The sequence below is a fragment of the Dreissena polymorpha genome, chromosome 4 (genome assembly GCF_020536995.1).
Source record: "Dreissena polymorpha isolate Duluth1 chromosome 4, UMN_Dpol_1.0, whole genome shotgun sequence".
Classification (NCBI taxonomy): Eukaryota; Metazoa; Mollusca; class Bivalvia; order Myida; family Dreissenidae; genus Dreissena; species Dreissena polymorpha.
The window spans coordinates 81,602,490-81,617,669 of record NC_068358.1 but is presented as its reverse complement, the minus strand read 5'-3'; the positions used below and the strand labels follow the sequence as shown (position 1 = coordinate 81,617,669).

General features: G+C 35.8%; 1 protein-coding gene across 14 annotated transcripts in view; it reads right to left on the bottom strand.

The window, feature by feature from the left end:
• Window positions 1–4,377: 4,377 nt before the first annotated feature.
• The window catches only part of LOC127879287 (protein unc-13 homolog B-like), a 140,281-nt gene continuing 129,478 nt past the window's right edge, over window positions 4,378–15,180 (bottom strand). For 12 of the 14 annotated variants that reach the window (XM_052426051.1, XM_052426059.1, XM_052426050.1 and 9 more), the window contains 6 exons: window positions 14,705–14,759; window positions 13,097–13,168; window positions 11,313–11,417; window positions 8,533–8,854; window positions 7,611–7,770; window positions 4,378–6,956 (listed from right to left, as the gene is read on the bottom strand). In XM_052426051.1, coding sequence (XP_052282011.1) covers window positions 6,659–6,956; window positions 7,611–7,770; window positions 8,533–8,854; window positions 11,313–11,417; window positions 13,097–13,168; window positions 14,705–14,759 — 1,012 coding nt within the window. In that variant the 3' untranslated portion in view covers window positions 4,378–6,658. Of the gene's footprint in view, window positions 6,957–7,610; window positions 7,771–8,532; window positions 8,855–11,312; window positions 11,418–12,695; window positions 12,708–13,096; window positions 13,169–14,704; window positions 14,760–15,180 lie in introns of all 14 variants that reach the window. The other 2 variants (XM_052426061.1, XM_052426062.1) reach the window with 2 other exon arrangements.

The window sequence follows — 15,180 nt, the reverse complement described above, 5'->3', positions numbered from 1 at the left end:
GAGCCACTCTGTATGCAAGGGTCAAGGAGGTAGTGTGGCTTTCACACTATACTTTCCAAGAGAGGGACTGGTACATCGACGGGGGTTCGCTATCTCCAGGATCTTGAAGACCGGGGGCCCGAGCCACTCTGTATGCAAGGGCCTAGGAGGTAGTGTGGCTTTCACACTATACTTTCCAAGAGAGGGACTGGAGAGAGCGGGACAGGGAGCTTACCAGTGTGGAGGACGTACGGGGTGGACCTGGTGTTGGCATCAGAACATCGAGGGTGTGGCCCTAGAGAGTGGACCCGGGGCGGCGGTACTCAGTGCGCTCAACGCACTGGGGAAACCGTCTCGGGGTTGAAGACGACGGCCGGTGACGAGAGTGGCCATAAAGGCAGAGCTGCTTGCTGCACTCCCTCGGCGGAGCTGCGTCCAGACAAGAATTTATCTTGAGATTGTCTCCCCTGAAACATCACAGGGGCAGGTCGATACCAAATGTAGTCATGAAGACGCGGGAACGACCTGTAAATAACCTACAACAACACACACACAGTGTGCTAGACAATGGCTTCATTCGAAAATGATTGACGGGGTCGGAGTAATTAAAGAAAACAACATTTGTTTAATGCATTAACGATGTGTGAACATCGTCAAGTTAGTTAAATCAATTAGGTTATGTTGTAAATTTATGACGAATTTTGCAAACACTTTGTAGGCATATCCGCGACAGAATATTTTAGTGCAAAGAGGGGGAATATTGTTCTTACCTCCATCTGCAATGACTGCCGCAACCGCCCTACAAGGCCTGACATCAGCCTAAACTTAGAAAATGTCGCGCAGTCGACTATGCTTGAGGTACTAGTTACTTCTCCGATATTATTGTTATAAATATGAAGTATATTCAGGTTTTTACAGTTTCACAAGCATAAACAAGTTCAAAGAAAGTTTTCATTGGTATTATTAATCATTTTGATGAATGATGATGATTAATATTTATATGATGATTATTATGATGATGTAATTGCATTATTAATAAAATAAACAACTTGTGCGCAGTAAATTATGTAATTAGGTGAAATTAATGTATTGTGTTGTTAAGACGTATGTATTCCTTATTGTTATAACTTTAAAATTATCCAAAAATGTAATATAAATTATTTTATAGTTTGTTTTATTTTCAAAGCCGTCTCATATTCTTGTATCTATTCTTCTCATTTCGACGACGATATACCTGAAGCAAAAGACAAAGAGAATCTTTTTTCAAATGCATTAATCCTCAATAAAGATAATATATTACTGAAATAAACAATATTCCATAGTTTTAAAGAGTTTCGACCAACATATTTGCAACGATTAATTCAAATAAAAAATGGGGCCGAAAAAGCCTGGTACCCGGGCCGAAAGAGCCTAAAATTGGGGTCGAAAGAGCCTGAAAAAACCGGGGCCGAAATTATATTTTGAATCAAAAAATCAATAAATCCGTTTTAAAACAGAAATCTTTTATAATGTGGGTTATTGTATTAAACAATAAAACCAAGTTTATTTTAGCAGAAGTGTGGACCCTTCAAGGGAGAGTATCTTGAACATACTAGTATGTTGATGAATAAAGAGTGGTCATTATCTACTGCACTAATTATGTAAAGGTAAGCCAGTGCATTTAACTGGAGTAAAGGTTGCCGTGGAAACGGTTTCATAGCACAATAGTCTGCTGAGATTATTGATTTTCCCAATCCAATTGAGCTAAGAAGATGTTCGATCAATACACCAAAACACAGTTGGTTAACTTGGCTTATCAGTAAAGATCAAAGATAAGGCTCTACAGTGCATTAGTACATGTACAGTTATTTAATGACATAGAAACAATAGGTTTATTAAGTGCATGCAAACTACTGTCTTTATGTACACCACATTTTATGAAGGAAGTCCCAGGTTTATGCAAGGAAGTTAACTATTAGAAAGTATGTACAGGTTATCTTTTTTTAACATTATTGCTTATCAGAACTAGACTGTTCACACGTTTTCACTATATACATATAGAGAAAACTGCCCCACCCCTGGTGGCCATGTTTTTCCACCCATCATGACCATTTTCGAACTCGTCCGAGATACATGTATCTATAAAATTGATGTTTAGAAAAAAAATTATGATGATTAGGCACAAAATGTGACTTCTACAGTGTTCACAAGCTTTTTTTACTATATAAATATAAGGAAAATGCCCCCCCCCCCTGGCGGCCATGCTTTTTTACAGATCCGAACCATTTTCGAACTTAATTGTCATATTCAGAAAACACATGTTCTGACCAAATTTCATGTAGATTGGACCAAAAATGTGACTTCTAGAGTGTTCACATGTTTTCACTATATACATATAGAGAAAAATGCCCTGCCCCCTTGCGGCCGTGTTTTTTCACCGATCTGGACCATTTTCGTAGCCCTCTGAGATATCAATGAAATCAATGTTTTGACCAAGTTTCATGATGATTGGGCAAAAATTGTGACTTCCAGAGTGTTCACAAGGTTTCTCTATAGCCATATAAGGAATACTGCCCCGCCCCCTGACCGGAACCATTTTTGAACTCAACCAACATATCATTTAGACATACATTTTGACAAAGTAACATGAAGATTGGGCATCAAATGTCACTTCTACAGTGTTCACAAGGTTTTTCTTTTTTTTGACCTAGTGACCTAGTTTTTGACCCAGCATGACCCAGTTTCTCAGTCGAGGTATCAATGGGACAAGTGTTCTGACCAAGTTTCATGAAGATCAGACAATAAATGTGGCCTCTGGAGTGTTCACAAGGCAAAATGTTAACGACGGACGACTGACGACGCACAACGGACAAAAGGCGATCACAAAAGCTCACCATGAGCACGTTGTGCTCAGGTGAGCTAATAAAACTCGGCATCAAGATTTTGAATTTTTTTATTTGGAAGACGAATTCCGAACGGGTTGTGGATATTCGGAAAAATCGACAACATTTCGGAATGTTCTGGCACATGCTGCTAATGTATCGGCAACTTCGGAAAGCCTTCTTCAAGAAGTTTTAAACGGGGATTCACCACCCCAAGCAGACCGTATAAGTCTGAATGATGTGCCACGGCAAAGATCTATCAATAAACATTGATATATATTTGGTCCAGGGTTGATAAAACACTAATAACTGTGGCAAAGGGCCTTCCAAAGATGCCTAGTCACTACTCAATAGAAACTACATGTTATGTACAATATATTTCTTCGACAGATATTCTACATCTTCGTGGAGCCTCCTGCTATCATTATGCAAGATCTGTTCGGGTTATTACGTCAAGAATCTTGGTAGCTTTACAGATATATTGAATTGATATCAAAGGTATCTGTAACGGTTCGAATGGTTACCCATTATTTGCCAAATAACCCGAAACCACGCGAGTTGAACAGTCAGCATCAAATTATATTCTTTATATGTATATAGTGTACAAATTAAACTCTTTAAATGTATATAAGTGAAAGTAAGTGTTTGAGTCCGGCCCATAGCTTTGTTGAACATGAAGGAACATGTTGTGTGCAGCAACCATGTCGGCTACTTAAAGGTTAAGGTCACCGAGGGCCCTTGGAGTTCTTGCACATCCCTTAAGTTGCAAATAACTTTGTCACATGATTTTTCTATATAAATTGGCACAAACTATTATATCTGGACAGTATGTAGCGTCTTAAAACCACTTCCACGTATAGGTAACACTGGGCTATTAAAGATGTTCATGTGATTATCAGCTCTATTTCTTAATAGTACATTTGCAAAATGTTTCATAATTTTAAAAAAACATTTTTGTGCACCATGGTGCCTTGCTTAAAAGTAATTGTATCCTATGTAAAATTGGCTTTATGTGCAGCAATAGTTACAAAGATCTGATACATACATGCTGTATAACCTGTTGATATAAGTGGAAATATAGCAGTCAATTTTACATGACCTTTTATTTTTTTACCTCATTATTGATATTTGTAGTTTTTCATTGCAAACTAATAAACATACTTATTTATAAGGCCATAAGTTTGATATCTCTAGATATTGTCTAAGAACATTTTGTGTTCGAATCCCCATGATCTTGACCGTCAGCATGATTGACATCAAGATGGAAAAGCAGCTTGCTTTCTCTTATATAACCAGCATATGACTTTGAATGTTCGCATCTTGTGCAGTTTATTTAAGCTGGCCTGTCTGTCTGTGATTTGTTTTGTCTGGTTTATCTGTCCTCCCGTCTGTACAAACTAAACAAATAAGTATTATTTAACAGGTAATACAAAGATTGCATGTATGCAACTTATGAAATTAGCATGAAATGTTCTTATGACTACTTATATGGGGAACCACGATGAAACACATCAGGAACAGTTAATAAAATAACATGACAGAGCTAACAAGTTTATTGGTATGATGAAATACATTGCCATACACATGTACACAAGAATTACCAGATGGATCTGTGACTATTATGTAGTATTTTCAGACAAATGGTACTGAAATTTATCATATACATTTATATATCACACTGTACATTGGAATGCTTTCACCTTAACTAAGAGATGGAATTTATCAAGTATTGAGTAGGCTATTTATGAATCGAGTACAGTTAGGCTGAAAACAGCAGCTTTGTAAGAAATCTTTCTCTTTGGAACAAACAGGCATGTAGGAATAAGTCTTATCACTAAGTAAATGTATAAGATAATAACATAATTATATAATATTTGTAGAACTGGATAAAATATGTATTAATACAAGAACAAACATGCATTATAACAAAAGAAGAATATGTATAAATATAAAATAAAATAAAACAACGTAGGCATTGCACGTAACAAGGAATTGCTCAGTAATATTGCCTTCACAACACTTCAATAAAACCCTGTTAACCCTTTGCATGCTGGGAAATTTGTCGTCTGCTAAAATGCTGTCTGCTGAATTCCTAAAATTAGCATTTTCTTCGATTTTTTTATAAAGAATACTATCAGAATAGCAAACAGTTTGGATCCTGATGAGACGCCACTTTCTGTGGCGTCTCATCTGGATCCAAACTGTTTGCAAAGGCCTTCAAAATTCGGTTTCAGCACTGAAAGAGTTAAGTCGACCAAGCATCAACAAAATTAGCTGAGTCAGGCATGGTACCGGTATTCAAAAAGTTCCAACAGGTAATCTTAACTTAATTTGCACTTAAGTGCCCACTTCCCATCACATCTGCAATATAGAATCCAGAGTTTTCTGTTTAAAAAAGGTAAAAATAAGACATTTCGCAATAACAGGGAAACCTATTTTACTTGTTGGACGCTAATGTCAGTGGATTTTTGTCCACTTACAACAAAATAAAATGTTCAACAAACACTTACGTCAAAGTCTATATCAGACATTTCAAATTTGAGACCCAACAAATATACTCAACATGGATTTCTCTGTTATGAAACATGGATTTCAAAACCATACACGGAATTGCTTACTCAATAAATGCACATGACTTTCAATTAAAACAAGAAATGTGTTTGTCAGAAACACTATGTCCCCTACTGAGCCACTTTGATTTTTTCTTATCATTAGGCAGATTCAGATAATTATCTCCCTTTAAAGCTTATTACTTCTTTTGGATTTATTTTTTTTGACCTTGAAGGATGACCTTGACTTTTTACCACTCAAAATGTGCAGCTCCACGAGATACACATGCGTGCCAAATATGAAGTTGCTATATTCAATATTGCAAAAGTTATGGCAAAATGTAAAAGTTGGGGCAAACGAACAAACAAACCAATGGACAGGGCAAAAACAATATGTCCCCCCCACTATAGTGGTGGGGGACATAAAAAGTCTTACCAACATTGTAGTATCATGTTTTAGTTTCGTTTGATGATCTGCTAATCCAAGTCAACATGGAAAAGATACATTAAAATTGTCTACAAAGCCTTTGTAAGAAATGAAAGACCAAAACTCAGTTCAACAATAGACTAATAGAATAAAGTACAGATTGAATATGTAAAAAACACTATAAATTTAAATGCCACTACATGTACAATTTCTAGTCTTGGCATAATTGAGCATCCAGTTTTTTTCTGGTACACTCCTGCACAACCACATTTTGAGCTTTTAACTTAAAGGAATGGCAAAAACATTTGGTATGTTAACTGCATATAATTTGGCAGTTTTTTTTCAGCCAATGGAATTTTATTTTGTGAATGTTTTTGTGTGATTAATATTCTTTAAAAAAGAGATTATACTGTAATAAATATCTGCAAGAAGGTAAAAAATAAACCCTTCAGTAAGATAAATACAAACAATATGGTTATTAATATTATAGAATTAATGTGTAGATAAAGAATAACAATTAAACATACCAGTAAGCTATCTTTCTACATTCTATATACAAATTTGCATCATAAAACACAGCTCAACTGCATATCGTTACATTATATGTTTAAGCCTAAAATGCATGTATAGTTGTTTCAACAAATTATTTCAATGAACACAACACTTTGTAGCGGATTTCACCATCAGACAACTAATCAGATGGGAATTTTTTTTCTGACTTATGTTTGTTTAAAGGTGGCCACCTGGTCATGGATTACTTCTCCAACATAAGGGCTACTTTTGTTGACATATGTATTTCTACAGTGGCCACCTGGTCCAAAACCTATTTTCTAGCATGGGGACTACTTTTTCTCAAGCATATGTTCCTCTAGATGGCGCACCTCAGACTTCAACTTAACAAACTCCTTGGCCACTTCATCGTTGGTTCGCTGCGACAGGATGCGCAAAATGGTCCAGCCGGTCTCATCTAGTTGCAGACGCTTTCCCAGAGCGCACCAGCATGCACAGCTTCCCTGCTCAGAGATATCACGGAGCTGCATCACGGACATGCCAATAAGGCGATCCTCTCGAGCAAAGCAGTAGTCCTTCACGCAGATGTGCAGCTCGTATGAGCTGGGCTCATCTTCATTACCCAGAATGCTGCAGCACAAAGTGATACAAGTTTAATCAACTGAGGCTATAAGCTATGAACAGGGATTCATGTACTAGTTAATGTCGTAAGCAAAAAAGTTCTTCACTCAATGACTACACTTTAGCATATCCCAATTAAATGTTAACTTAATTAACTATTTGGTAAAGAAGAAAACAAATTACACATTTTACTTGAATGGGCAAAATAGAAGCATACTACTATTTCCAACAGATATGAGCCAGTCTCTAGGAAAATTGGGTTGAAAGCATGTGAGTAAAGCATCGTGCAAGATTAACCTGTGCTGTCCTAACAAACTTATCTGGGTCAACACTTTCTGCTTTAATGGAAGTGTCTTTTTAAAGTGTCATCCAAGATTAAACTGTGCACACTGCACAGGCTAATCAGGGGCAATATTTTACCCGCAAGCATTAAGTCCAGTATTTGTAGAAGCTCAAATTAATTGCAATAAGTTTCATGTAATTTATCTAAAATTGGAAAAGTTTGAAGGAGAAGAAGTGCGGAAATATCAATCTTCCTTCCAACCAAGATGGTTTTAACTCCTGTATACCCGAATCATACTTGGCTCGATGATAAAATGAATGTATCGGTCTTCATAAGATTGAACAATGAAACATTCACAGGAAATAAATTTCAAAACTTACAAATGAAAAGTTTCATTAAATTTTGGTGACCAGTTGTTGCTCTTGGATTTTGTGGTGTGTTTGCGTTTCTTGTCACTCAGGTGTGGCCCAATCATGTTCACCTCCACAAAAGGCCTGAACATTCCTGTCGTCTGCCACTTCAGGTCGTTGGCAGCAACCACTGAGATTCATACCAGAGAGAAATGTATTACAACTGATCTTGGGACATCATTCCATATGAGCCCTGCTCTGTGAAAAAAGGGGGTTTAATGCATGTGCATACAGTTTTGTCCCAGATTAGCCTGTGCAGTCCACACACGCTAATCAGGGACAACACTCTCCGCTTATATGATATTTTCTGTTTAAGGAAAGTCTCTTCTTAGCAAATAACCAGTTTTGGCGGAAAGTGTCATCCCTGATTCCTCTGTGCTAACTGCACAGGCTTATCTGGGACGACACTTTACGCACATGCACTTAACCCCTTTTCACACAGCACAGCTCATATATTAAGAGAGAACATCATAGGAGAGCACATTTTGTACATATTATCTTCGTCCTTGTTTAATATTTTAGATGGTGAATAATAACCGTATGATTAATAGAAAATCAAACTATATGAAGGGTGAAGGGTGAAACTGTTGTATTTTCTGAACATTTCTACATGAAATACAGCAGTTTCCCACTCATTCCACAATTTTATCATCTCGTCCAGAAGTGCAATTTTTAAAACCTGACAGTAGAGTAACAATTCCTCTTCCACTGCAAAGGTTCATAGAAAGGTATTTAATAACAGATCTAGAAGACTTAAAACAGCTAACTGATAATGTCTGGAAAAGAAAGGGGGAAAATCAGGCCAAGACAGAAAGAAAGTTATCCATAATGATAGTTAAACCATCAAAATCAATATATGGCTGTTTGACATAAATCTAGGACATCAACTCACCTTTAACGGTGACCTTGTGTTCACCAGTTCCGGGATGAGTGAACAGGTCAACCTGAATGGAGACCTCCCCCACCACTTCCCGTTGACTCGGCGCATCCTGGTTTGTCTGGGAGCCAACAAACGTCTTGATGAGCGTGTCTGTCGTCTGTGTGTACAGGGAAAGGGCATAGCGGAGGGACTGTAGCTCGGAGCTCTTCTCCAGGAAGTTCTTCTTGAGCCCCTGACCTCCAGCGTGGAAGTAGATCTTGATTGCCTCGAGCGCCGCGTCCAACACTGCACACTGCTTTGGTGTCAGGTTCTTCTCCGCTTCTTTGGACATGTCCTGTAGGGTGGGTGAGATCAGACATGAGGGAATGGAAATGACAGATCACAGTCCCTTATTTGGCTTAGGATAAATAAAATCACTATGCACAATTGATACAAAGTAGCCAAACTTTTATTTAAATTAAAAAAATATAGATGTCAATATTGTTATTATTAATTACGATTCTTTGTTCTTTGTAAAGCTTAAAATCTAATAATTTTTCTTTCTGAATGAATATTAAAACAGGCACAGTAGATTTAAATAACATGTACTAGTATTGCTATGAATTAATTGCTGATAAATTCTCATCATATGTAAAAACAAGAGATGTGTTTGTCAGAAACACAATGCCCCTTCTGCGTCGCTTTGAGGCCATATATTTGACCTTTGACCTTGAAGGATGACCTTGACCATTCATCACTCAAAATGTGCAGCTCCATGAGATACACATGCATGCCAAACATCAAGTTGCTAGCAGAAGCGACATAGAAGTTATGAGCATTTTTCGAAACCTAAATACAAAACCTAAATGCAAAGTGTGACGGAAAGACAGACTGACGGTCCGATCACTATATGCCCTTCTTCGGGGGCATAAAAATTCATTATTTCTTTTAAATATAATTTGTTATAAATGAATGAATGATAAATCTGAAGAACATTTTAGAAGCCTCTTTTTCTGATTCTTATGCCATTTAAGAGTTAAAGGGACTTTTATACTTAATGAAAATAATTTCAACAGAAGTAATTCAACAGAAGTGAGATATTTATTTATTGTTCATGCTGTAACAAACAAATAAAATAACATTATTTTAGATATGGGATATTTCAATAGTTACAAGCCAATTCTAGAAAGCAACCTTTTAACCTGGATGTGTTCGTATCATTCCTATCAATAAGTTTAGTCATCATTTTTATAGGAAAACACTTCATTTTTTTAAATTTGATATCAATCATTAAATAACTCTTCTATTAGACTATTCAACACAAGCACACAGTTTAAAATTGAATATTTATAGAACAAATGCATACAATTTAAATAGCTTTTTACCAAAAGTCATTTTTTTCGCAACTAAATATACAAATCATGTGTTTTGAATCAAACAACAACATAAATGTGATAGAATTTATTTAATAAATAAATAAAAACAGTTTTAATAGAATTTTGTCATATTTTCTAAAATATGAAGTGGCAGAATCTATAGAAATGGATAAAACCATATGAAAGAAGGGTATATATTAAATAAAATAATTATATGGTAGGTGATATTGAATACTGAGGATAATGGCTAATATCTTTATTACTTAGGGGCAATATTTACTATTTGCCTCAACATGACTGTGGTATTTACTTTATCATGTTTAAATCAAATATATACTTAACATTATCCAAAGTAGCAGTCGCTGAGCCAATCAAATTATGTATATTCAAAAGTAATATTGCCATACCTACAGTATGATCTGCATTGACAAGTTTCTGTACTTAGTTTGATCACAGGGTACATTAAACTCCACACAATGCCATTATAACAGTATGATCTGACTGGTACATAGAATTTTAAAATTTGAATACAAATTGTGATATCATCAAACAAGAGATTGCCAAGCAATATGTTCCCCTACCGGTAAAACTCCACCATTGTCAGATTTTTTTTGATTTTTTTTATTTGTTGCCATAGCAACAAGAATTCTTGATGTAGGAACAAAATGAAATGACATGCATAATCCTTATATTGCCATCTATCCATGTTTCAAGTTTCATGAAAAAATATTAAGAATTTTTTAAGTTATGGCAGGATCCAGAAAAGTGTGACGGACAGAGCGCAAACCATAAGTTCCTTCCGGTTTCACCGGTAGGGGACATTAAATGGTTACATGGTACAAGAATAATGATGCAATCTACTCAAGCAAACATGCCAATGCTTGAGAGTTGTATCATTTCAACAACAGAAATGTGCACACTAACTAATGAAGGTCTATCACCTTGTAAATCACTACATTTTTGAATAAATCACAAATTAACACCAATGGCTATGCTGCCCCCTACAAAATCACGCAAGGATAGTGGTTTCAGGATTTCTAAAAATATTTAAATACCCTATAATTAAGAGGAAATGAACATAATAAATTATACTGTACACTATCTACTTCCACAGTTAGGAAAATATTTTTAGAAAAAAAAACTATGACAAGAACAATGCATGTTAGGCCATACAATGTGCTATGAAGCAATTTGTTAATCACACAAGTTGTGGATTACCGCCATTTTTTTAGCAAACATTATGGACTGACAAAAATTAAAACATCAAATGTTACACTACAAATAATGTGGGACAAGATCTAGGGTTACAACACACATGTTTGAGGATACTCCATCAAGGGTTACAATCCACAGAGTGTGGGGACAATATCAATAGTGACACAACATAAGAAGTGTGACAACATCAACCGTTACGCCACATTAGGTAAGGGCTACAACCTGGATCACATTGGGGACAGTCATTGGCATTTGGCTAACATGATTGAGGAAGAGTCGAGACACATCCTCTATCTTAGCCTGCGCACCACTGGGCAACACTAGCAGCTGAAACACACAGCCAGTCAAGAATGCAGTCAGCACGGGCAGCAACAAAGCCTCCAGAGCAGGGTCATGTGACCAACATGTAAGCTCAACATTGGATAGACCAGCCAATGATAACCAGAAGATGTAATCAAAAGGCTATTTTTTCTTGTACATTCATGCTTTCGAACGAGACTTCAATGGTCTCTGCCAACCTGCATAACACTTTTACCAATGTTCAAATCTGATGTAACTGCCACATGACTGGAGGCAATTAATAAAGATACAAGAAACATTTAAAATATGGGTGGACAAAATTGGTTAAGAAATAATAGGCATTTCAGGGTTAATACAGCCAAACTGAACAAGAGAGTTCCAGAATGTTAGACAGGTTTCATAACTTTACCTTAAAAAAACCGATAAATCAGAAGGTTAGGAAAATCAACTCTTTTATGACTGGTTTCCTTAGACTTACATGCATTCTAAATCATTATTACAAAATTAGAGCAATAGGCATCACCAGATTTAAAGTATCAAACAAAAAGGCAGTTTGTAAGGCGTATGATCCACTATTTCCCATAAATTTGAGTATAAAGACTTAAAAATTATGCATGCAAACTTATGACTGAGACATTGCAACTGGAATATTTTTAAAATTTTTTTTGCTAATTTTTGCAACTGCATACCAGAAATTCTCATTCACACTTTGAGCTCAGATATCTTTTTGAATAAAACCTGTTAAATTTTCTGTAACTCTTGGGTAATCAATGTTGTCAATTACAATGTTTAACTGGAAGCACGAGACTGAAAGCAGCGGTAACCATAACAACAGTCATGTGACCTCGCCCTGGTCATGTGACCAAGCAAGTCATGTGACTTACTGCTGCAAACAAGAGGACCTTAGGCAAGAACATGTCATCATGAACTCTTTTAGCAGCTAAAGTAAGGAACTGCAATAATCAAAACATCCATTAGTTCCAGTCATAAATTGCATAATATGAAGGTAAATTTTAGCATGTTGATTAATAAAGCAATTAGAAAACCAGCACCATTTCTAGCAGTTAAATATGCTCCATTCCCTGCAAGGCAAGCAATTCCTGTTAGTGAAATAGCAAATCTATTGATGACTATTCATTGAGTGAATCTTTGAGTCTACCTGTTAAACTAATTTTTATAAGATTACAAAAACAGAAACTATAGTCATATGCTTTTATAAAACCCAAACACAAACTCTCTTTAAGATGTGCTCAATGAAAAGTTGTAAAGGTTAGTAACTTTCAGCTGAACTCATGAAGATTTTACCTCATCCTCTTTCTGTAATATTACGACACAGTTGTTTACCAAGAAATAACACAAAACAATCATCTAAAGAAAGGCATTAAAAGATATTTCAAAAGTAAGAAGACTGTCAATAGTATGTTAAACAACAAAGCAAACAAAATAAATTTGACTTTTATCAGTTTAAACATATTATATATATTAAATCTTATTATTATAATTTTGCTTCCATTAGGAAAGAACCAGTTCATGTGATTTTAAAAGATCTCATGTTTGTGTATACATAAATAAACACTTCATCTTTGCAACCTTAAAATAGTTTTTCTTTACAAAAAAACAACAACAAACTAAGTTGATAAATTAAAATAATAGTTTTATTACAATAAAATGTTAAATAAAAATTACATATTGTTGACACCACATACCTGCCTGGGGTCTGACAAGGGAGGTAACACCACTGTCTTTTCCATTGTGTACATAACTATTCTCCACAATTCCTGAAACATACAATCATAATTGTACAAGTATTTTACAAATACTGGGTCCACGTGAGCTGAATTATACTCATACAGGGGCCTCATCACCAGTGAAACACTCCATCCAGGGGCATGTCACCATAGTTTCACAGATACAGGGTCCATGTCAGCAGAAGTATACTCATTCAGAGTGCATGTCAACCTTGAGTTTGACACTATTTCATGTGACATAGAAGGGTTTAGATACACCAGTTGCACACTCAACCCTAGATGTCAGCATTATATATACAAATTCAAGGACCACACCCCCATTATGATACTCATAGAAGGGCCATGTCAGCAGAATTATAATTATTCAGGGTTCATACTAATGCATGGGCTATGTTAGGATTGTTATACCTGTATAGAAGCCATGTAGGCTATGTATGTTATTTAAAGGGATACATCAGCAATTTTCAGCTATGTTCTGTTATTTAAAGGGATACATCAGCAATTTTCAGCTATGTTCTGTTATTTAAAGGGATACATCAGCAACTTTCAGCTATGTTCTGTTATTTAAAGGGATACATCAGCAATTTTCAGCTATGTTATGTTATTTAAAGGGATACATCAGCAACTTTCAGCTATGTTATGTTATTTAAAGGGATACATCAGCTACTTTCAGCTATGTTCTGTTATTTAAAGGGATACATAAGCACTTTTATACTAATTCTGGGGCATGACATCAGTGTAATTCTTATTTATTGCACATATCAGCACTGTTACACTCATAAAAGGGCCATGTCAGCTGTGTTATGCTGAAACAAGGACCACATCATCAGTGCCATACTTATTCAGCGTCCACATCACTAGTGCCATACGTATTAAACGACCACATCATCAGTGTCATACATATTCATATTCAATGTCCGTGTAATACTTATTCAATGGCCATGCCGTCAGTGTTATACTTATTCAATGGCTATGCCATCATTGTTATACTCATTATATGTCAGCAGTATTTATATAAAACAATATTTAGGGACCATTTCATTAGCATCACACAAATACAAATTCATTTTATCATCATTATAAGAATTCTAATAGAGGTCTTCCTCACAATTTAACCATTATTATAAAGTAAAACCAGTGGGGGTTATCACCTGACAAACAAGATGGCGATGTCTGTCCGAGACAGATATTTTTCGCCGTTGTATGACCTTTATTACTTTTATTAATATTTTAAATGCTGCTCACTGTCCAGCCATATGCACTAAAGTGTTTAGCGCTTATTTCATTTTAATATTCATTCTATATCTCAACTGGCTGGAAAGTGAGTGGCATTAATACAATTAATAAAAGTAAAAAAGAGCATAAAACAGAGAAAAATATCTGTCTCGGCATGGACGTTGCCATCTTGTTTGTCACTTGATTACCCCCTCTGATATCCATCATTTACCATGAAAGACAAATTAATACAAAACCATACACATATTATACATGTAAATTATCATAGCCATGGCCCATTACATACAAGAATAAAAAAACTATAGCTTAGCACTGGAGACGCAGGCCTACCTTGAGCAAGCGCTTCAGCACAGTTTTCTCACACACTTGAGCAAACATGGACAGGCTGTAAGTAGAGTTAGTATGAACACATAGAATGCGGCTTCATCTGGAAGTTAGTTAACACAACCATGCAGCAATACCTCTTATCACCAACAAGCAAACCATCATCAAAACATCACAATACAAGCAGATTTACAGCATGTCAGTTGTAACCACACTTGCCAGTTCCCCCCAAAAATGTTGGTATTTTATTTTTACTTGATACGACCAATTTATGTTAAAGTGTGATTATTCAAACCTCTTGAATGAAGATATATTTCATCTGGCCACACATATGCAAAGTTATTTCTCATTTGGGTACCATGTCAATATAATCTATGAATGTGACACATAGTCTTGATATGATGAAAGTTGTGCCAATTAATTATGGAATACAATCATATGCAATAAACAAGTGGATCAGAAGTTTCCACTGTGCCCTTGAC